This window comes from Oncorhynchus tshawytscha, linkage group LG05 (assembly GCF_018296145.1).
Source record: "Oncorhynchus tshawytscha isolate Ot180627B linkage group LG05, Otsh_v2.0, whole genome shotgun sequence".
Classification (NCBI taxonomy): domain Eukaryota; kingdom Metazoa; phylum Chordata; class Actinopteri; order Salmoniformes; family Salmonidae; genus Oncorhynchus; species Oncorhynchus tshawytscha.
This window is the reverse complement of record NC_056433.1, coordinates 65,995,465-66,020,050: the sequence shown is the minus strand read 5'-3', so window position 1 is coordinate 66,020,050 and position 24,586 is coordinate 65,995,465. Positions and strand designations below refer to the sequence as shown.

At 40.8% G+C, this 24,586-nt stretch overlaps 2 protein-coding genes across 6 annotated transcripts in view; both read left to right on the top strand.

Annotated features, from left to right (window-relative positions):
• The window catches only part of LOC112251156 (UDP-N-acetylhexosamine pyrophosphorylase-like), a 30,057-nt gene extending 9,466 nt beyond the window's left edge, over window positions 1–20,591 (top strand). Inside the window, exons 4-11 of one of the 2 annotated variants that reach the window (XM_024421944.2) lie at window positions 4,039–4,214; window positions 4,302–4,474; window positions 10,445–10,638; window positions 17,414–17,554; window positions 18,095–18,283; window positions 18,473–18,514; window positions 19,560–19,626; window positions 19,822–20,591. In XM_024421944.2, the coding sequence (XP_024277712.1) occupies window positions 4,039–4,214; window positions 4,302–4,474; window positions 10,445–10,638; window positions 17,414–17,554; window positions 18,095–18,283; window positions 18,473–18,514; window positions 19,560–19,626; window positions 19,822–19,914 (1,075 nt within the window). In that variant the 3' untranslated portion in view covers window positions 19,915–20,591. The remainder of the gene's footprint in view (window positions 1–4,038; window positions 4,215–4,301; window positions 4,475–10,444; window positions 10,639–17,413; window positions 17,555–18,094; window positions 18,284–18,472; window positions 18,515–19,559; window positions 19,627–19,821) is intronic. The other variant, XM_024421947.2, reaches the window with a different exon arrangement.
• Window positions 20,592–22,821: 2,230 nt separating this feature from the next.
• Window positions 22,822–24,586, top strand: part of LOC112251155 (discoidin domain-containing receptor 2-like) — a 54,182-nt gene continuing 52,417 nt past the window's right edge. For all 4 annotated transcript variants that reach the window (XM_042322262.1, XM_024421941.2, XM_024421942.2 and 1 more), the window contains exon 1: window positions 22,822–22,999. The gene's annotated coding sequence lies outside the window, so the exon portion shown is untranslated. The remainder of the gene's footprint in view (window positions 23,000–24,586) is intronic.

Sequence of the window (24,586 nt, the reverse complement as noted above, 5' to 3'; positions counted from 1 at the left end):
TGACATTATGGGGTATTGTGTGTGTAGGCCAGTGACAAAATCTAAATTGAATCAATTTTAAATTCGGCTGTAACAACAAAATGTGGAAAAAGATAAGGGGTATGAATACTTTCTGAGGGCGCTCACCTGAATCTATCAAGGAAGTGGTTTGATCCCGGAAAGGAGCAGGAGTATAATTCCCTGTGGAGTAGATGAAGGAAGTCATTAAGACGATTCAGAAGTGGGTTGACGGAAGGAGACGTCTTGCTGGCTTCCAGGGTTGGGCTGGGCTCTGTCTGTAATTAAGGTCAGGGGTCAGGACTAATAGCACACCATGAGATGCCAGGTGACATTCATTCCAGTCATAAGGAAGTACTTCTGGTTTTGTCTAGTCATGGGTGGTCAGTGTCGTTTAAGATGAGGCCTTTTTTTCTCCTCTCTTTTCTCATCAGCATGGCATTATTTCTATTACAGCATATTGTCATGTCATTCATATTCCATTCACAGAGTTCAATGTAACATTGATAAGATTAGGCTACTACATGATACTCTAATGTTCCCTATACCCATCATGAAGTTTCTACAACCTAGCCTATGAATGAAAGTTACCAACGTATGTGCACACAGTTCGAGAAATGTTTTTGAGGTGAGACAGTGGCACATACAATGCCGGCTTGCACGCTCTTGCCTGCATCTAGCTGATATAGGGTGTAATCATTAGTCCAACAGTTGCAAATGAGAGTTTCTATTGGACAAATTAAGTTATGTTTATCCCCGTTTTGTTTTGTTTGCTTCTGTTTTAAGAAATGTTTTTCAACAGAGTTGGCGGAATGAATACATACCTGATCATGCTTAAACACAGTTCACTTTCATAGCAGCCACATTGTATTCCTTCTCGCGCTCTCGTCCTCTCACCTTTTTTCTTTGTTTGTGTACTTCAATGCACAATACATCAGCTGTATGTGACCAGGTGAAAAACCTTGCCAAGGCAAACCATATCATAACCGTTACATACAGCCAACATCATTGTCACAATATTAGCTAAAGTAATGTTATAGTCAACATAGCTAATAGAAATATCACGTTAGTAAACCCGCTAAAATCATGCAGTAACGTTAGTGTCAAGGTACATTTTTGGTCATTAAGCAGTTCATACTGGTGGGCCCCAGTGGCAATAAATTCTTAAAACCAAAATCCTACCTTGAGTTGTGTTAGATAGTCATAACCAGTTGCTAACATGGCATCCATCTTTTTAAGTAGGCTAAGCTAGCTAAATAAGTGAAACTGAAAGTTTAAAAAATAATCTCTTGCGTCTCCATTTTGGAATAAATATTTTTTCAAAACTGTTCAACTATGGTCTTTCGCTCTCTGAGTCAACTACTCACCACATTGTATGCATTGTAGTGCTAGCTAGCTGTAGCTTATGCTTTCAGTACTAGATTTATTCTCTGATCCTTTGATTGGGTGGACAACATGTCAGTTCATGCTGCAAGAGGGCTGATAGGTTGGAGGACGTCCTCCGGAAGTTGTCATAATTAGTGTAAGTCTATGGAATGAGGGTGAGATCAATGAGCCTCCTAGGTTTTGTATTGAAATCAATTTACCCAGAGGAGGACGGAAGCTAGCTGTAGATCTTCATGGCAAAATAGTTTTAATAAATTATTTGGTGACGTGATTTATATTTAGTATAGTTTATCAAAAAAGGGTAACTTTTTAACTAAAAAAAAAAAAGTATTATAAAATCCACTGAGGATGAAGAACATCAACTGTTGTTCATTAGTGCTTTTTGGGTTTGGTTTTGATTGAGTTTTAGAAGAAAAAAAAACAATAATAAATGCATTGTGGGTTCAATGCTGTATGTAACACAGAATAAAACAATTGATGGTGAGTGACTGCTCATTACTGTAACTTTAGGCTATAACCATCTTATTTACTTAAATAAAATATTCAATCAAGTTGTCAGGTAAAGATACCTAAGCAACCGCTTTCTATCCCCCTCGTGTCTCTATCGCTCTTCCTCTCCATGTCTGTCTACCGGCCCTACAGGCTTGCCCCAAGAACCGAGTAGGGAGCAATGGATTCTGGTCATTGTAGTTAATTAGCACGTTGTTAATTGATTATTTAAAAATTGGTTATTTAAAAACCAAAAATAAACAGACATTTCAGTTAATGTTCATAGAAATAAAATGAATTCATGGGTTGCACCTCCATCACGTCGTTGCCATGTTGATGCTTGGGGGCTAAGGACTGTTTGGTCTAAATTACACTATAGGGGCTTGGGAATACGATGACATTAGTGAAGTAGACACATTTAGTAGGAATCAACTTTCCCATCATGTCAAACTTTTAGACAAATGGCAATTATGTCATTAGCTAGCAAAGTTTGTACAAAATAGCTAGCAATGCTAACGTTAGCTAGCTAAAATCTGGAGGCCTCCCCTTTTAATCTTAGCTAGCTAAAGTTGTACTGCATCAAAGTCAATCTGGTGACATAAAATGATGACCTTTTTTTTTGTTAAATGTCTGTTTTCAAGCCACAGTATTGCACTTTAGACCATTGTGGGTGCATTGAGTAGAGTGCTCAGTCCTGAAACAAACTGTTTTAAAACAATATTGTGCCGCAACCCATCAATAGAACAGGCTTGAATGCTCTAACATGATGACCAGACACGTTACGTGCGCGAGCATCGCAAAATAAATGTAGAAATCCATGCTATTAAATTATTGCACCCACACTGCTCGCGCGTGCCAACGAGTGTCTGCGTTGCCAAGGGCTAAAATAGAAGTCATTCCTATTTCTGGCGCAGATCGCGCTGCAAGTCCTGCCTCTCCCATCTCCTCATTGGTTTATAGAAGCAGGTACCCACATGATACCTGCTGCAGGGTAGCCTAGTGGTAAGAGTGTTGGACTAGTAACCGGAAGGTTGCCAGTTCAAATCCCCGAGCTGGAAAGGTACAAATCTGTCGTTCTGCCCCTGAACATGCTGTTAACCCACTGTTCCTAGGCCGTCCATTGAAAATGAGAATTTGTTCTTAACTGACATGCCTAGTTAAAGGTTAAAAAAATAAAAAATTGAAAGACGAACAGTTTTGAAACGCTATTTAGCGTGCACCACCGCTAACTAGCTAGCCATTTCACATCTGTTACATTGGGGGGCAAAATAAAATTATGCACGATAGTGCATGATGGCGCAAGCGCACAGCAGGTTTGGGTTCCGTGTTACCCTGCCAATTTGACTGGTAAACTCATGGGTACTCTCGCTGCCTTGTATTGTGATACAATCATATCCATGCTTTTTTGGAATCGTCTATCAACTGATGCTGGATTGCCATGGTAATGTAGAATGTTAATTCAAATGATGCTAATTGATGTGGCTCATGTAATGTAGTTTTAGTAATGTCAGTTGAGTTGATTCAACAAATCACAATACAGATTGAAGGGTACACTTCCTGCTTTTGCTTCCTGGCATGGGTTTAGGTCAAAAATATACCGGTTACGATAATATCCTCACACATCTGGGATTAGCGGCATTGTTAACTACCCGCGCTGTTTTTAACTAGCATAGCTGGTCCCATTTTTGCAAAGCGTTATGCGTTATTAGAATCCCATTGTCTTAACCTTTCACCTTCAACCTAGGTGTGGGTACACTCAAGATGTCTGCCAGTCCAACCATTATTCCATCATTGACTTGAATTGAGATGCCCTTTCTATTCATTCTATTTTTGTGGGTTTTTAACCACATTGCCACCATGTATTTTTAGCTTTTGTCAGATCAGAGCATTCAGATGTTAAAAGTCATGAAAATGTTAGCCTAATCTGGCAATGTGGATTATAAATAACTTTCTGGTGGCAAAGTTGTGGCAAAGTTATTTTATGGGACTTAAGTCACTGATGCAGTGAAAAGTCAAATTTTGATTAAAAAAAAACAATTGAAGCACTGTCTTTAGAGTTGTATTAGTCTTGAATCAAACCCAATGTATCACCCCATTCTCCCTGTGCATAATGACCAGTGAATGAATGAATCATGAACTGAATTGTGCCTCCTGATTTCCCCCTAGGTACATCATGACGAGCGGCCGGACCATGGAGTCAACTAAAACGTTTTTTTCGCGCCACAGCTACTTTGGGTTGTGCAAAGACAACGTGATATTCTTCCAGCAGGGCATGCTGCCTGCCATGGACTACAATGGCAAGATCATCCTGGAGAGCAAAAACAAGCTGGCCATGGCCCCAGGTACATAATCCAACGTGTGTCAGTGTGTGTATATGCCTGTGTATTTTAGATGATAACAGGGGTCTCGTGTGTGTGTGTGTGTTTCAGATGGTAACGGGGGTCTCTACAGAGCTCTGGGTACCCAGGGGATCGTGGAGGACATGGATCGGAGGGGGGTCAAGTTCATCCATGTCTACTGTGTGGACAACATCCTGGTTAAAGTAGCAGACCCTGCCTTTGTTGGCTTCTGTGTCCAGAAAGGAGGAGACTGTGGGGCTAAGGTTAGTAGTCTCTTTCTCACTGGAAGTTTTTTTTTTCTTCTTTCTTTCTCTCTCTAGCTCTCTCTCTCTGCCCTCTTCTGTGTCTCTCTCTCAACTGGGGGCCAAAGGTGACTCACCAAATGTGATCCAATACTCTTAAATGACTTCCTTCCTCTTCTCAGTATATCCTAAATTGGTTTCCTCTCCTGTTCCCTGCTCCCTCTAAGCCAATGTTCACAAAGGCTTTGAACTGAAAGCAATGTGGTTGGTCACTTTTGAATAAGAAGGAAGAAATGAAAATGAATTTAGACCAATCCTTGATCTCCTGGTTGTTCATCTCCTGTTATACAATACCAGACCAGGAAGTAGTCTTTGTTCCATGTGTTCAGTGAAGGTGTGTTTTGACTGTGTTTTGATAAGAGTGTGATTGAGGGGATCCTATTAAACTGGCCCGGGTAGGTGAAGTTTGCAACTAGTAAAAATGCATTTGTTTTGGAAACGTGCTGCCTCCTGGGTGTGAGCCGGGCGCCTCCCTGGCAGATGGTGAAGTAGACTCAAACAAAAGTGACTTAGGTTAAGCATGTGGAGTGATGAGTAGGATTCTGTGCTTTCACATGCAAAAGTGATTGCTTGTGATTAAAATGCTTTGCCTGCCTTCCCAATGAAAACTAGTTAGAAATTCAAACGTATATTTTATGGAAAATAAATGTTGAATGTTTCTGTACGATGCATCATGCTACCTTGTTGACAATATTACAGAGCAGCTCAGATTACTGTACCATTTAAGTGGGATACACCTCCCCCAGTCTTTTGCATGGTCACATGATGGACCATAGCCCAGTGCAACCTGGGCCAGTTTAACCGAATCCCCTTATTGAAACAGTGAAAACTGCCCTGGCACGACTTTGTCTATAAAGACCTGCACTTCTAATTCACCACTAGGTGGGGGTGTAGTCTGCTATCATTCAGGATTTCAGTAGCAGAGAGCTGTGGTCTGAACAGTGGAGTTTTTAGCCAGACAATGTAAGGAACTATATGATGGACTATTCCATTTAAAACACATCCAGGAATGCGCATTCATTGCTACTTCAAGTATTTCTCTCTAGTTTGATGGCTGAGATTATATAGGACACAAACCTATACTGAACAAAATATAAGCGCAACAATGACATTTTTTTACTGAGTTACAGTTCATATAAGGTTATCAGTCATTTTAAATAAATTCATTAGGCCCAAGTCTAGCGATTTCAAATGACTGGGCAGGTGTGCAGCCATGTGTGGTCCTGAAGGGCATAGGCCCATAATTAAGTAATTCCCAGTTTGAATATTGTTGCTACAAAGCTACAGTAATCCGTACAAAAATTAGGTATTTGATTTTCACCTTAACATTTTGGAATGTTCAACTGAAATTGTTACTCTGGCAACGTGTTCGCCGCAAAGAGAAGCCTTGTTGAACTCGCCTCTGATATATGATCTGTTTTTTTTCTAGACAATGAGTTTGGGCACAGTGTACTATTTTTGAGACTGAAAATTTTACAGGGCACAGTGGTTAAATATGAAACTTTCTAGAAGAAAAAGTTATTTTATACCTCCAGCCAATCGCAATCACTCTATCGAGACATATTACAGACTTGTGGAAAAAGATGTTGGACATCTCCTTAAGAATAAACAGGGGTCCAAATCTTTCCATAATCTACCTAAGGATGAAAAACCAGCTTTGCTTGATTTACAATCCGATATGTCCTGCTGATAAGGGTGGGTCAGTTGTACTCATGGATAGGACAGTTTATGTACATGAGTGTCATAGACGGCTGCTTGACAACACCTTTTTACAAGAAATTCAGAAGTGACCCTACTTCCCAATTTCAGAATACTATCTTTACTGTCCTAGATGGTTATTTAAGTTCTGGTCAGATAACCAAAAAATAACATGATTTTTGGCTATTCAAAACCCTAAAATTGCCACTTTCTATACTTTGCTGAAATTACTCAAGAATGTTACAAAACCTCCAGGGTGCCCTATTAGTAGCAGGCGTTGATGCAGTAACGGCCCCTCTATCTACTTTTGTTGACTTTGTTATTAGACCACTTGCAGAACAGCTCCCCTCCTTTGAAAAGAACACCAGCAGTATGATCTCTGTCATTGAATCTCTTGATCCTCTCCCTGAGAATACCTTGTTAGCTACTTTTGATGTTGAGTCGTTATACACAAATATTCCACACGAGGGCGATATTGAAGCTATGGAACATTTTCTTCTGCAACGTGACCCTAATGAACTACCTTCCAGTGCATGCATTTTAACATTGGCTGAAGTCGTACGCACACAACTATTTCATGTTTCTAAATTATTTCTTTATTCAGATGAAGGGTACTGCTATGGGATCCCCCATGGCTCCTAACTATGCTAATTTGTATGTGGGTTTTCAATCCTCTCAAATGTTTTCTTGCCTAACATCATTATTTGGAAACGGTATATTGATGATATTTTTGTTCTATGGAGGGGTGATGTAAAACAGCTCCAGGTGTTCCATGCTATTCTTAACTCCTGTTCTGATCATTTGAGATTTACTATGCAATCTGATACATGTCAAATCAGTTTTCTTGATCTTCTGATCTTGTGTGAAGATAATGTTCTATACACTGATCTTTACAGGAAGCCTACTGATCGTAACAGTTTGTTGAGGGCTGATAGTTGTCACCCACTTCCCTTGAAAAATAGTTTGCCCTACAGCCAATTCTGTCGAATCAAAATCATTTGCAAAAAACATTTTTTTTTTCACCTTTTATTTAACCAGGTAGGCAAGTTGAGAACAAGTTCTCATTTACAATTGCGACCTGGCCAAGATAAAGCAAAGCAGTTCGACACACACAACGACACAGAGTTACACATGGAGTAAAACAAACATACAGTCAATAATACAGTATAAACAAGTCTATATACAATGTGAGCAAATGAGGTGAGATAAGGGAGGTAAAGGCAAAAAAAGGCCATGGTGGCAAAGTAAATACAATATAGCAAGTAAAACACTGGAATGGTAGATTTGCAATGGAAGAATGTGCAAAGTAGAAATAAAAATAATGGGGTGCAAAGGAGCAAAATAAATTAATTAATTAAATACAGTAGGGAAAGAGGTAGTTGTTTGGGCTAAATTATAGGTGGGCTATGTACAGGTGCAGTAATCTGTGAGCTGCTCTGACAGTTGGTGCTTAAGCTAGTGAGGGAGATATGTGTTTCCAGTTTCAGAGATTTTTGTAGTTCGTTCCAGTCATTTGGCAGCAGAGAACTGGAAGGAGAGGCGGCCAAAGAAATAATTGGTTTTGGGGGTGACCAGAGAGATATACCTGCTGGAGCGTGTGCGTTTTTGTATTTATTTGACCTTAAATGTTGGAGAGATCTGGCTCAAATTCAGCAGTACAGCATCCCCACCACGCACGCACGCACACACACATACACTGTGAGGCCAGTTCATGAGTAATGTGAAGAGAATAGAAGTAGTAAGACTCGGACTTGGGTCAGTCGTGGGAAATACGAACAGAGATGGGGTGCTAGCTGTTCTATCATCCATGTCCTCCTGATGGCAGCTTTGTGACATCTAACATCCTCTCATCACTGTCTCAGGACAGGAACACGCACGCAAACACTCTCAGAAATATTTTGGCTGGCTGGTCCCAGTTTGACACTAGATGCTGCTATTACTCTTCATTAGTGTGCTTTCTTCACATGAGTGGACACTCCTCCCTCACCCTCTGTATTCCCCCTAAACTCCTTCCTATCTCCTTTAGTTAGTTATTACTGACAGGCCTGCTCCTGTTGGAACAAACAGTTAGCAGTTAACACACACACACCAATGTTCTGCAAGACCTTCAGCAGATTGTTAAATTGACATTTTAGGCTTTAGTTCTGCGTTATTGGCTTGGGTTCTTCTCAGTCACTTGACAGACCATGAGAACGTCCCTAAAAATAAATTAAATGCACTACATGGCCAAAGGTATGTGGACAACTGCTCATCAAACATCTCATTCCAAATTTGTGAGCATTTCACGGACATTGCTTCCGGAGGCAGTTTGGAACTCGGTAGTGAGTGTTGCAATCGAGGACAGACGATTTTTACATGCTTCACCACTCGGCAGTCCCATTCTGTGTGCTTGTGTGGCCTACCACTTCGCGGCTGAACCGAGAACTGCTCCTAGAAGTTTCCACAATAACAGCACTTAGAGTTGACCGGGGCAGATTTAGCAGGGCAGAAATGTGACAATCTGACTTGCTGGAAAGGCGGTGTTCTATGACTGACACTTTGAAATGCATTGAGCTCTTCATTAAGGCCATTCTACTACCTTGTTTGGCTATGGAGATTGCATGGCTGTTTTCTCGATTTTATACACCCGTCAGCAACGGATGTTGCTGAAATAGCCTAATCCACAAATTTGAAGGGGTGTACACTTATGTTCCCTCTAATTTTTGGGGGTACTGAGGAAATTTCATGTTCGCTGAGCGCAAACTTGAAAGTTGTGAATATTCTGTGCAACTTCCAGCGCGCGCTTACTTTGAACGCTGAGGCTGTACCTGCTTTAGGTTAGTTTTAACTGTGGCCAAGTAGGCTACTGTGGCTATTTTAATCATAATATAAGCCTACCATCAAAAACAAGGGAGAAAATGCATCCCATAACATTTTAACGTGGAAATGGCTGTTTTGTAGTTCAGCTTACAATCGAGGCCAAAGTGTAGTGTTTGTGTAGGCCTACATTCCATGAGACTTTTGAAAAAAAAAAATGCAGGGCTTGACATTAACCTGTGTATCCCCTTGTCCTTCAGTCAAGGAGGTGACTGAAAATGTTCTGTGTTTGATTCAAGAAAACACATTACAAAGTTAAATGCATTATTATTCCCATACTATTATTACAGAGAATCAGACAAATTATGCTACCCTCTGTCTATTGGCTACTTTGCTTATTCAAGCCTGTCTCATACAAAATTCTCCCTTTAAGACTAAAACAAATCTTTACCTGACTTGCTTTTCAAAGATTTCTAGAAATGTACATGTTTTGTGCTCTTGTAGGAAGAAATCACTCCCGACTCCTCACTAACTAGCAAAGGATATTAACAGAATGTGCACACATGGTTGTTTCAAGCAGCTCTCGCTTTGTTCTCAAAACAAGCGCATCTACTCAAGACCGCTCATAATGTAAACACAGTCCATTTCAAAGTAAATGGCAGAGATCCATATATGGCAATGGTCTATTTGCATATGAACCTACTGCAGCTCTTATTGGTTATGCCGCACCGTTCTGTGTGGAGTACGGGCTGAGGCATGCGTGTCAATGCAATAGAAACCTAATCTGATGTGTTCTGCCGACAACTAAGTCTTGTTTAATTTGTTTTGCATACTAATAAGCCTTGGATAGTTAGTTTTGTGTTCGTATGTTGCTTTGAAAGTGGCTAATATTGCATTGATTCTATCACAATTGCCACAGTAAAGGGAAATGTTGATAGTGTTAACTAACAGGGAAAACTCTAGAAAGTTGAGTGAAGTTCAATCTCGTGCTTCTCCGTGGGCGGATACTGTATTTCTGCACAGCAGTCTCGCCCCGTGCACCACACAGTTTAGAGGGAGCATTGATGTCCACATACTTTTGTGTGTATATATATAGTGTATTTAACTCCAAGTTGAGAGCTGTAGTAAACCCATTCCTGTTGTGTGTCAGATTAAGAGCTGTGGTGTGGCGGTTCTGCTAGGATCAGAGGAATGCAGGGACCCACCCTCGTGTCATTAACTGACGAACATTACAGTTGATGTGGATTCTTGCCCCAATACTAACCCCCTCATCAAGCCCAGCTCTGTCATTTTGACTACCAACCAGATGGGCTAAGGGCTGGATTTCTGATTCAGACAAATGTAGAGTCAGATGCTATTTTTAAGAATCCCATCCATATCTACATTTCTGAGACGTTTTGACCCAGGTTAAATCCCTTCCTGTGGCATCACTTCCAGGTGGTGGAGAAGACCAATCCAACGGAGGCGGTGGGCGTGGTCTGTAAGGTCGACGGACGTTACCAGGTGGTAGAGTACAGCGAGATCACCTTGGCTACGGCTGAGAAGCGCAGCGCGGACGGACGGCTGATGTTCAATGCAGGAAACGTGGCCAATCACTTCTTCACCCTAGCCTTCCTCAGGGACATTGTCCAGTGAGTCTCAAACACACACAAACATTTATGCAAACACACAGCCACACACACCGCCATACAGTAAGTGAGTAATTACATGGTGAATGTGTATCCCTCATTAAGCAGGTATTTGAGATCATTACTTGCCTAGTGGGAGCCTCATAACCTGAGAGCTTAGTAGTGGCTTTGGACCTAGCTGGTTTCTAATGAGCAGTGTCTGTCAGCTAATATATCGCAGTGATTTTAATGAATATCCAGAATCTAAGGTGAAGTAAATGAAAGGAGAAAAAGCTGAAGTTTAGTTTGGAAGTTTTTTTTTTCCCCCTCTTCACTTTTAACAGTTAAAACCAAGTGCGTGTTTCAAATTTCCTGATCTCACTCTCTCTCTGCATCCCCCCTTTTCAGTTCAATTCAAATGGGCTTGATTTGACATGGGAAACATATGTTTACATTGCCAAAGCAAGTGAAATAATCATTAAACAAAAGTAGGGCTGTCCTCGACTAAAAAAAATCTTAGTTGACCAGGAGTCGTCTGTTCTTTTGACCAATCAATTGGTCAAAATTTTAAAAAGTATATATTGACACATTTGATGTGTTTTAAACAAATCAACCATATTCACTGAGCTTGTCTGATGCTTTAAGCACACTGTTTGATTAAATAATTAACACACAAATGGTTAGTGGGAGTCCGACAGCAATTGATTTTATTGTGCCGTAATAATAGTAATAACAATAAGTAGATCAAGAAAAAGGATTATTATTATTATTATTATATTTTTCCGACAATTTGAAACCGTGTAAACAACACTACATAAATAATACCAATGAGGCTGTTCTGAGGGACAAAAAGTGTAAAGCCTTTACAGCAAAGAAAAAAAGAAAAACAGCCACATTTGTGAAAATGTTTACTTGACATGTCGTTGTGAGGCTTGATGCTCATGGAATGAGTAGGCTATTAAAAACTCAAACAGGCAACAGAAGCAGGATCTGTCTTATTTCTGTAGATACAGTATATTGATTTATAAAGCCAGGCACATTTAACAGTTAGGCTATTGATTATAGACCTAATTAAGTTGTGATTTCCTCTCTCCTCACTTTTCGTAGAAAAGGCAATGGCAGTTTTCTCATCTCCACATTCTGCTTCTGCCTCCGCTGTATTGTTCTCAAGACCAATGTGCTGGTTAACTTTGCTATTATGCGCATAGCAACATTGTCTAGGAAAAGGCGCCAATTCAACAATGCACTGATGTGTTTCAGAACCATAGACAGCTATCACTATCCAACACGGGAGAAAGCGCTTTTGTTTTACCATTGTTCTTATGTAATATAACCATATACAATTTCAGTAGCACATGTCTTAGAGTGATGAACTGTACCATCCCCAGGGCCTCCACAATGGATTAGTCCACTCAAACAGATGCGAATCAGACAGGTGTCTTGTACACCACGATATTTGTATTTCATTCTTTTGCTACTGCTCGACTAAAGAAATCTCGGTCGACCAACAGCCTATCGACCAAACAATCTACGATGGTCTTTTACTGTCCCCAGCACAAGCTGCACCTGTGGAATGATATTGCTTTTTAATCAGCTTCTTGATATGTCAGATGGCTGGATTATCTTGGCAAATGAGAAATGCTCACTAACAGGGAAGTAAACACATTTGTGCACAAGTTGAGAGAAATGTTTTTTTGTGCATATGGAACATTTCTGGGATATTTTATTTCAGCTCATGAAACATGGGACGTTTGTTTTTATGTTTTTGTTCAGTCTAGGATTTCTATTTCTTTTTGCAATTTAGCAGCTATGAAACAAAACAGCAGAAATACTTTGAAAACAACTACTGCAGCATTTTTCTGACCCTAACTCACATATGCTCATACTTGACTTTTTACTATTTTTATTCAATGTGGGGCTCGCACTGTAGTGCCCTGCAACTTGACCAACCGCCAACGTGGCTGGTAATATAGACATTCTTACCTGCAATACCTAAATCTACACGCATTTGGCAGGTGTTAATTGTATGCCCTGGATATGGGAGTTTATCAATGTTGGATTTGTTTTCAAATTCTTTGTGGGTCTCTAATATGGTCATATATTTGGCAGGAGATTAGCAAGTGCAGATCAGTTTCCACCTAATTTTGTGGACAGTGGGCACCTCCTGTCTTCTCTTGAGAACCAGGTCTGCCTCTCTCATTAGTAAGGCTATGCCCACAGAGTCTGTACAGTCAAGGATGTTCTTATTTTTGGGTCAGTCAGTGGTCAGCCACTGTGTACTCTCAGTGGGGTCTTTGTTGTTCTCGCTCTCTGCATCCCTGCCTTTCTCTTACCCCCTTTCTCTCTCTCCGCCATGGTTGGCCGTGGTTTTGCAAGCTCGATCCAACTTAGCTATTTTGTTTATTTTTTACTTTATTTGCAGGGAATGTATCTGCTATAATTTCCTACAACCGACAATAACTTTTGGACATCAGATCGGCAGTTACTTACCTCAATTCTGACTTCTATTCATCTGGCCTGGGCTCTTTCTGTAATTCCTGTTAACCTGAAATGACACAACGACAAGGTTCCAGTTTAACTTTAAAAATTGTCAAAATAATCAAAAAGTATTTTTAGTGCCGACTTCATGGATGCAAAAGTCAGCACAGTACAAGCAGTCAAAGCCAACTGTTTCTCCCTACCATCTAGACAGGCAGTATCTCGCAACTTGAAAGCTAACACTGCATCCGGGAGAACCATGTCGTACTTACACATCCTATTGTACCTCTGTTCGAAATCAGTGATGTAGTCTGTCATTGCAACCGAAATGTCTCTCGTAACACTGTCAAAGTTTGAATATGCCTCGTAGGCACGGTCTTTCTCTTCTTTAAGAAATACAGAATCCAGTGCTCTGATCAAAGTTCCCATACCGTCATCCTTGTTCAAATCCTCCAGGGATATTTCCAGTGCTGCATCTCTTTTTTCTCGTCTAGATCAGTAACCCGTGTCCAGATTCCAAGTTCATTCCAAGTTCCAACTTTCATATGACCTCTTCTCGTCAGTGGCACATTGTAGTTATTAGCCATCCTCTGCTACCAATGTTAACTCGAAATGACAACATCAAGGTTCCAGTTTAACAAAGTTTACTATACTATAAGGTAGCCGTTCCACTCAAGGCTAGGTCCATCAACAACAAGACTCCCTGCGCAGGCGCACTCTTGACTGAGTGATAGCCCCGTAATATCAGAAATATAGGGATACTTAAAACATGAACTTAACAATTCCGACCATATTTTCGTTCTACCCAAGAGGGTCAGCCGACTTTATAGGCAGGAGTGGGGGATCCTGGCGCGATTTAAGGTCAAGGGAAAACCAGCCACCTCTTCCCTCCATTCTACTGGCCATTGGATAATAAAATGTGCAAGTTCTGCCTCTTAAAAAGATGAGAGGCCTGTAATTTTCATCATAGGTACACTTCAACTATGACAGACAAAATGAGAAAAAGAAAATCACATTGTAGGATTTTTAATTAATTAATTTGCAAATTATGGTGGAAAATTAAGTATTTGGTCACCTACAATCAAGCAAGATTTCTGGCTCTCACAGACCTGTATCTTCATCTTTAAGAGGCTCCTCTGTCCTCCACTCGTTACCTGTATTAATGGCACCTGTTTGAACTTGTTATCAGTATAAAAGACACCTGTCCACAACCTCAAACAGTCACACTCCAAACTCCACTATGGCCAAGACCAAAGAGCTGTCAAAGGACACCAGGAACAAAATTATAGACCTGCACCAGGCTGGCTGGGAAGACTGAATCTGCAATAGGTAAGCCGCTTGGTTTGAAGAAATCAACTGTTGGAGCAATTGTTAGGAAATGGAAGACATACAAGACCACTGATAATCTCCCTCGATCTGGGGCTCCACACAAGATCTCACCCCGTGGGGTCAAAATTATCACAAGAACGGTGAGCAAAAATCCCAGAACCACACGGGGGGACCTAGTGAATGACCTGCAGAGAGCTGGCACCAAAGTAACAAAGCCTACCATCAGTAACACACTACGCCGCCAGGAACTCAAATCCTGCAGTGCCAGACATGTCCCCCTGCTTAAGCCAGTACATGTCCAGGCCTGTCTGAAGTTTGCTAGAGAGCATTTGGATGATCCAGGAGAAGATTAGGAGAATGTCATATGGTCAGATGAAACCAAAATATAACTTTTTGGTAAAAACTCAACTCGTCGTGTTTGGAGGACAAAGAATGCTGAGTTGCATCCAAAGAACACCATACCTACTGTGAAGCATGGGGGTGGAAACATCATGCTTTTGGGCTGTTTTTCTGCAAAGGGACCAGGACGACTGATCCGTGTAAAGGAAAGAATGAATGGGGCCATGTATCGTGAGATTTTGAGTGAAAACCTCCTTCCATCAGCAAGGGCATTGAAGATGAAACGTGGCTGGGTCTTTCAGCATGGCAATAATCCCAAACACACCGCCCAGGCAACGAAGGAGTGGCTTCGTAAGAAGCATTTCAAGGTCCTGGAGTGGCCTAGCCAGTCTCCAGATCTCAACCCCATAGAAAATCTTTGGAGGGAGTTGAAAGTCTGTGTTGCCCAGCAACAGCCCCAAAACATCACTGTTCTAGAGGAGATCTGCATGGAGGAATGCGCCAAAATACCAACAACCGTGTGTGAGAACCTTGTAAAGACTTACAGAAAACGTTTGACCTCTGTCATTGCCAACAAAGGGTATATAACAAAGTATTGAGAAACTTTTGTTATTGACCAAATACTTATTTTCCACCATAATTTGCAAATAAATTCATAAAAAATCCTACAATGTGATTTTTCTGGACTTTTTTCCCCTCATTTTGTCTGTCATAGTTGAAGTGTACCTATGATGAAAATTACAGGCCTCTCGTCTTTTTAAGTGGGAGAACTTGCACAATTGGTGGCTGACTAAATACTTTTTTGCACCACTGTATGCTGCCGCTACTCTGTTTATCATATATCCTGATGCCTAGTCACCTCACATACAGGGCCTTCAGAAAGTATTCACACTTCTTGACTTTTTCCATATTCTGAATTTCCAATGGATTAATTTGAGATGTGTTTGTCACTGGTCTACACACAATACCCCATAATTTAAAAAAAATAATAATAATTTTACAAATCAGTTGATAATTATAGCTGAAATGTCGTGAATCAATAAGTATTCAACCCCTTTTGTTATGGCAAGCCTAAATAAGTTCAGGAGTAGACATTTGCTTAACAAGTCACAAGGCCTCTCTCTGTGTGTAATAATAGTGTTTTAACATGATTTTTTTTTATGACTACCTCATCTCTGTACCCCACACATACAATTATCTGTAAGGTCCCTCAGTCCAGCAGAGAATTTCAACATAGATTCAACCACAAAGACCAGGGAGATTTTCCAATGCCTTGCAATTAAGGGCACATATTGGTAGATGGGTAAAAAAAATATATTAAAAAATAACCAAACATTCAATATCCCTTTTGATCATGGTGAAGTTATTAATCACACTTGGGATGGTGTATCAATACACCCAGTCACTACAAAGATACAGATGTCCTTCCTAACTCAGTTGCAGGATATGAAGGTAACTGCTCAGGGATTTCACAATGAGGCCAATGGTGACTTTTTAAAACAGAGAGTTGAATGGCTGTGATAAGAGCGAACTAAGGATGGATCAACAACATTGTAGTTACTCCACAATACTAACCTAGTTGACAGAGTGAATAGAAGGGAGCCTATACAGAATAAAAACATGCATCAAGGCACTAAAGTAATACTGCAAAAAATAGGGGTAAAGCAATTACATTTCTGTCCTTAATATGAAGTGTTGTGTTTTGTGCAAATCCAATACAACACAATACCACTCTCCATATTTTCAAGCATAGTGGTGGTTGCATCATGTTATGGGTATGCTTGTAATCATTAAGGACTGGGGAGTTTTTCATGATAACAAATAAATGGAGTGGAGCTAAGCACAGGCAAAATCCTAGAGAAAAACCTGGATTATTCTGCTTTCCACCAGACACTGGGAGATAGATAAATTCACCTTTCAACAGGACAATAACCTAAAACACAAGGCCAAATCTACAATGGAGTTGCTTACCAAGAAGACCGTGAATGTTCCTAAGTGGCCAACCTACAGTTTTGACTTAAATCGTCTTTAAAATCTATGGCAAGACTTGAAAATGGTTGTGTATTAATGATCAACAACCAATTTGACAGAGGTTGAAGAATTTGGAAAAGAATGGCTAAATATTGTACAATCCAGGTATTCAAAGCTCTTAGCGACTTACCCAGAAAGACAAACTGCTGTAATCGCTGGCGGTGATTCTAACATGTATTGACTCAGGGGTGTGAATACTTTTGTAAATTTGATATTTCTGTATTTCATTCTCAATAAATTTTCCAAATTGTCAAAAAACCTGTTTTCACTTTGTCGTTATGGGGTGTGTAGATGGGTAAAAATGTAATCCATTTCATATTTAGGCTTTAACATGACAAAATGTGGAATAATTTAAGGGGTATGAATACTTTCTGAAGGTACTATCTACCTTTTTATCAATCCAGTATCCCTGCACATTGTAAATATGGTACAGGAACTGACTTTTAATATATATATATGTGTGTGTGCGTGCGCTTACTTGTTTTTATTTCTCATGTGTTTTTGTTCTACCTTGTTGTTTTTTGCATTACATTGTTATTAATTACTGCACTGTTAGCGTTAGCGCTCGCAAAAAAAGCCATTACTTGTGCATGTGACATTGAAACTTGAAACTCTCTCTCAGGACGTTTGAGCCTCAGCTGCAGCATCACGTGGCCCAGAAGAAAATCCTGTATGTGGACACGCAGGGACGGCTAATCAAACCCGACAAACCCAACGGGATTAAAATGGAAAAATTTGTCTTTGACATATTCCAGTTTGCCAAGTAAGTGCAGTGATTTTCCAGCTGACTTTAGCATGTGTGGAGCTGGCTGCATTTCCCCTTAACCTGTGGAGAGGGAAGGGGGAGACACAGCCAGGCATCCGTTAGTACGACCCAGGTCCTGACACCCAGATCTCTGGAGCCCCAGCTTCCATCCCCCATCTCCTTGGCAGGTTCCAGGACCTCAGACACCTAGCCCAAACCCCAGCTCCATAGCCACTGTCCCAGAGCCAGCCCAGCCCTCCTCCTCCGGCTGCTGGGGCCTGTAAGATGTAGATTTTTGCGAGCTGCTCCAGTCTCTTTCTCAGCGGTTGATTCATGACATCACCTTTGTGTCATGTTGCTGCTTTTAGAACTTTACATGGAGTCAAATGATTCCTCATTGCAATGAGGATGCAATTCTATGTGGCTCTATTTTAGAACTCTGCCATTCTCAGGTGGTTTTGATAAAGATGATAAATATGTTTTGTTGTTCAAGGGTGGGTTACCTTGGAAACGGTAGCACAAAAGATGCATTTTCACACTGGGTTTTGTGTGTCTCAGGGCCTTTGTGGTATATGAGGTTCTTCGTGAAGATGAGTTTTCTGCCCTGAAGAACGCCGACAGCCAGGACGGTAAAGACACGCCCACCACGGTGAAACACGCCCTCATGTCCCTGCATCACCGCTGGGTCCTCAATGCTGCAGGACACTTCATAGACGAGAACGGGACACGTGTGCCTGCTATACCCAGGTGAGAGAGACACACACCAAACACACTCGCAGTGAATATACATTCTATTTATCTCTTCACCTGTTGTCACGTTCATCACCATATAGTCTCCCTGTCACACCTTTTCCACAATCCCACTTTTTCTCACAGTATCCCTCTCACGGTTCCCCTTAACCCTGTGTGTCCTGTGTAATGTTTTAATGTTTCCAGAGATGGACCTGCAGGATGTGGCACAGCTGATGTCAACCAGAAGTAACTATTTTCTGTGCTACTGACTGAGTTACTGCATGGTGACGGGGCTTGGGCTTTCACACAGTTGCTCACTGTAACCCACTGTCACACACACACCTGGGCTGTGTCTCAATTCTGTATACTGGCTTCCTCTGTCTCCTGTCCTAATTTCACCTGGTCAGTTTATTATCAGTGTGGGTGAAGGGAAGGAGAGGAAGGGACTAGTGTGTTGAGATGCAGCCTGGGGTTTAGCTGTACTAGGGCCCTGGTCAAAAGTCATAGTGAGGTCACAGGGTACCTGACCTGCCCACTGACTTGGTCTGCATGTGATTAGGTAAGTGTAGGCCAGTTTATCATCCTGTTGCTTTCACCAATCAAACCATCCTAGAGCAGTGATTATCTCAAGGAAGGAGGGAGGGAAGGAAGGAAGGATGCATAAGATATTGGTGCAGGCCCTAGTGCTAACTGGGACAGTAGCTACTAACCCATGGAATGTGGAGCATGCTGGGTCATGGGTAATGTGCACTGGGCATGCTTTGCAATTGATTTTGAGGGGCCATTTCAGATCTGATGTTGGCCAGTTACCTGTGATTGTGACGGCAACACTAAATACATTTAAATCATTGTTCAAAGATTATGATTTAAAGTAGTGTATTCAACAGCCTTTTAAAAATATTTATTACATTCATAAATGTTCATAAATGCTACTTAGTGGTGACATTAGATTGCAATAAGGTGTAATGGCTCTTTCTGTATGATATATGCTCTCTCCCAATCAATAGACTTCATTCACTTCCACTTGAAACTGCCTACTTAGTCTTCCTGGACCCAGATGAAGCCTACTCCTGGACTAAATAGAATAGGGTTTATCTGGGTCCAGGAAAAAGGTCTAGAAGTCTTTCTGATGTGAATGCTTTAATGCTTTGCTCCAAACATCTAATCATCTAAGAACAGCTGGAGCAGACAATCACACATCCAGCTGCCTCTTCTCTTTTCTTACTCCATACACAAGAGAAAAGCACTCAACCTTTCCTTCTCTCATTCCTTCCTCTTCTTTTCCCCACAGTCTGAAGGATGGAACAGACCTGCCAATCAAATGTGAGATCTCCCCACTGGTGTCCTATGGCGGAGAGGTAAGGGGGAGAGACTTAACAGTAGGGACCTGTTCAAATATAAATAAATATTAAGAAGTGATTCCTGTTATAGTTACTTAATTCAGTTCAAATAGAAATAAATATTATAAAGTGATTCTTTGTTATAGTTACTTAATTCAGTTTTACCAGTGTTGTTGATATAATAGCCTGATGTCACTTCCTGTTGTGTTGCAGGGTTTGGAGGAGCTGGTGAGTGGGCGAGAGTTCCGCCCTACCCTGGTCATCGATGAAAGTGGAGCCCACGAACTGGTGAAGAATGGCTTGTGAGGGATGGAAAATGGAGGGAAGGAGGGAGAGAGCGAGTGAGCAAAAAACAGATGAGCCAAAGACCTATTCCACTCCCTCTCCTCCTCCCTACAACTGGAAGAAACTGTGACGTTTGTTTCTGTGCAATAATGCTGCGTTCATTTGCTTTCCTAAATAATTGAAACACAATGCATTTCCAACATCCCAAAACAAGCTTCTTAATTGGAATTATAAGTGGGAAACCCGTACTATAACTCAGTACCATGAGATCCAACCCCCAGTTGGAATGTTTTCCAAATGTTTTTTTTTTCTGAGGAGCACGTGGCCGCAGCACAGGATGAAGGACAGAAGCCTTGTGGGGCTGGATGAAGCAGTCTGAAGATCAAGCTATTTATTTTGCTTAAGTCCAATATTTTTATCTGTCTTGTAGATGGAAATTACCACCTATGCATTTTACCAAGTGATTTGTACATACAGATACAAATAGAGATAGGTATAGCAATTGTAGTCAGATGAACCTAATATAAATGATTGATTGAGTATTAACATGTAATGTTGGTTAATGGAAAGAGTTTTTTAATGATAACTGGGTTGCATAGCACACTACTGCTAGTCTTCTGCCTGATTGGCTTCCAAATGACACTGTTCACATAAGAATTGTTTTCCATTTTCTTTATTAAAGAAATATCCAATTTGAAGAGGTATGAGTCTTCTTTGATTAAACATAAGGTTAGCATGGTGTGTGTGCGTGCACCTGTGTGTGTGCGTAGTTGTCTGCACGTGCGCACCCTGTGTGTAGATTTGTCGGTCCTTTGTGTGATGGGTGTGTCTTTTGCATTAGAAGTCCTGGTGTGTTGAATCAGAGTTTCCAGCAAGCAGCACATGGTTTGTGTTTTAAGAATGGCCATAGTGAGCATGCTACACTTACTGCTGCAGCCACTCAGGAAATCTACTCTGTGGCTGCTAACTGTCTCTCTCCCTGTCTGTCTCTGTCTCTCACACACAAACAATCCTCTCACTTTCTATTGCTGACTTTCTCCTTTTTTCTTCTCCTTTCCCTTTCATTTGCTCTCACTCCCGCTTCTATCTCTGACAGAAGGTATTGCAGTGACCGAGGGATATGCTTACGTAACACTTTTATAAAGGATACCTCAATGTAAAGTGTAAATGTTGAATTTACTGAGGTAAATTACCTTGATGTATTTTGTAGAATGTTATATTTCTTCAGGCAGATATGAAACATGGCCATGTGCATCGATAGTTTTAGCACACTTAGCCTACACACAGTACCCCATAATAATGAAAAGCTGAAATGTCTTGAGTCAATAAGTATTCAAGCCCTTTGTTATTGCAAGTCTAAATAAATGAATGAGTTTGCTTAAGTCTCATGTTGCATTTACTCACTCTGTGTGCAATAATAGCGTTTTTTACTTTAATGACTACCTCATCTATGTACCCCACACATACAATTATCTGTAAGGTCCCTCAGTCGAGCAGTGAATTTCAACACCGATTGAACCACAAAGACCAGGGAGATTTTCCTATGCCTCGTAAAGAAGGTCACCTATTGGTAAATCGGTCAAAAATGTTTTTGTAAAACGAGTTATTAATTACACTTTGGATAGTATATCAATACACCCAGTCACTACAAAGATACAGGTGTCCTTTCTAACTCAGTTGCAGGAGAGGAAGGAAACTGCTCAGGGATTTCAATATGAGGCCAATGGGGACTTTAAAACAGTTACAGAGTTTAATGGCTGTGATAAGAGAGAACTGAGGATGGATCAACAACATTGTAGTTACTCCGCAATACTAATCTAGTTGAAAAGAAGAAAGCCTGTGCATCCTGTTTGCAACAAGGCACTAAATTAATACTGCAAAAAAATTGGCAAAGCAATTCACTTTTTGTCCTGAATACAAAGTGTTATGTTTTGGGCAAATCCAATAAAACACATTACTAAGTACCACTCTCCATATTTTCAAGCATAGTGGTGGCTTGTTTGTGTTATGGGTATGATTGTAATTGTTCAGCACTAGAATGTTTTTCAGGATAAAAAAATAATGTAGTTAAGCATAGCCAGAATCATAGAAAACCTGGTTCAGTAAGCTTTTCACCAGACACTGGGAGATTAATTCACACTAAAACACAAGGCAAAATCTACACTGGAGTTGCTTACCAAGAAGACGGACAGTGAATGTTCCTGAGTGGCCGAGTTACAGTTTTGACTGAAAATCTATGGCAAGACCTTAAAATGGTTGTCTAGCCATGATCAACAACCACTGTGACAGAGCTTGAAGGATTTTGAATAGAATAATGGTCAAATGTTGCACAATCCAGGGTTGAAAAGCTCATAGAGAAAATCCCAGAAAGACTCACAGCTCTAATTGCTGCCAAAGGTCCTTCAACAAAGTATTAACTCAGGGGTGTGAATACTTACGTAAACGAGATATTTCTGTATTTAATTTTCAAAAAATGTGCAAACATTTCCAAAAACATGTTTTTACTTTGTCATTATGAGGTATTGTGTGTAGATGGGTGAGAACATATTTAAGCCATTTTGAATTCAGGCTTTAACACAACAAAATGTGGAATTATTCAAGGGGTATGAACCATTTCTGAAGGCACTGTATTTGTCAACAGTATCAAATGTCATTTCTTCCACACAACAAGAACATGCAACGTTGAATTTACGTTTTTTTGCTTAATGAATTATTGCTGCCGTGAATTAAAGTGGTTTCATCGCTCCCTCAGGGTATCAAAATAACTTTCTCCTCCAGGAGAAAAAAGCATTCTGATTGGGTACTGGGCTCTGACTTAATTGAAACCTTATTTGTAGCATGTGAAATTCTGGGACTTTGGCATGCCCCCAAGAATTCTCAGAATGTGATTCCCCCTCTTTCTCTGCCTCCGCTCCAAGCTCCGTTTTATTATTTTTTTCAAGTGTGTCTTGCATCAGCCCAGTGAGTATGAGAGGGAACTGAGCGGAGCGAGGAAGAAAAGATCGAAAAGGCTTGGATTCTGACAGAACTGGGGACACGGACACTCACTGGAATACTCCACCGCTTCCTCTGAACAAATGGTTTGAAAGGACAAAACTCTTTAAAAGTACGTTTCAAACTTTTTCTCAAAAATAACAATTTTTTAAATGTGTTTCAAGGGTGAAGGGTTTGGGTTCCACTGGAAGCTATAGTGATACTTTTGCTTTCTTAGAATTGTGTCAGTACCTCTAGGTGTCTCAGCGTGTTTATAGTCTAGTTATGAACCCAATATCCCGGTTTTTCTTGAGTGAGAGAGAGCTACTGTTTACATGGCAGACTAGAATAGAGGATAGCAGAGAGATGAGATGCAGCCTATCTCAGATCCACACTTCACTGTGTAAAGCACCGCTGCAATCCAGCTGCTATACACAGAGGCCATTTACACTCATACTGTATTAACTGTGTCTAGTTTGATTTAAAACGAAATATCTTTAAAAATGTTGACTGCAAAAATATGTTGTGCTTCCCCATTGATAGAGGGATATTGTAAGTCTTGTTTTATTGTCTGGAGAAGCAGCAGTGGAACTAATGCAGAAATAGCTTGAGGCTTTTTCACTTTTGTGCATCGAGTTCAAACCCCAGAGAGAATTTGTTGTGCTTTGTTTTTCTGGACATTTGTTTACTGTGTTATGGAAAAGTTGAGCAACTGTAGACCACTTGAGTTCCTGGCCCTGATACGTTATTTTGGCTTGGTATTATCATACATACCATGCATCTTTGTGTGTCTATCCTTGTCCTCTTGTGTCATGCAGGCAGGATATAGGTATTACGTAGGTGGTATGTGGGTGACAGATCCAATCCAAACAGAGGCTAAATTCAACCATTTTGATGTGGGGACGTAACACAATCACTTAGCAGGCAGTTTTATCCCAAATAAATATCAATATATACATAGTCATGACTCATACAGGATCTAATAGTCACTGGTCTGGTGTTGCCGACACCTTGCTCCAGCTGGGCTGAGCCATCTGAACCAGGTTAGTGTAGATGACCACAGTGTCATAAAGGACAGTTGTTCTGAGGAGGTCAAGGTGGTGAGGCATGTGGTGTGACCCCTTAGCCATTCCTGGCAGGGTGTGAGTGGGTATGTGAGAGTTTGTGTTGAGCCAGGTTCATGACCTCACTGATGGTAATAGCCAGTCTCTCTGGCTATCTGACATCTCTCTTCCAGCTCTCAACATGTGCTTTAAGTTATTAGAGGAATAGACATATAATTTCAATTAGCAACTCCTCCCTCGCTCTCTTTATCTCTCTATCCCTGCCTCCCTCTCTCCCTCCTTCCCCCTGGGGCCTCAGAGTCTGTCCAGATACAGAGGTAGAGATGTAATGACACACTACTGAACCAGCAGGGTCAGGGTGTAATTTCAACTCCTTTCAAAACACAGCAGAGACACCCAGTGCTTACATGGACTTGCCTGCCTGCCGTAGGTCCATGTCTGACTGAGCCCATACAGATCAGGCCCCTCGCTGGCAGCATATTCCATAGTGTACCATTTTGATGTACTCTTATGGGTCATACTTTATTTGGATAGTTTGGATATTCCATAGAAAAAGTATTCCATGTGTTATTGTGGGTCACATTTTATTTGGATAGTCCGGAAAGTTAATCTGTAGGTGCTCTATACTATCAACAAACTATCTGTTGATAACAAAC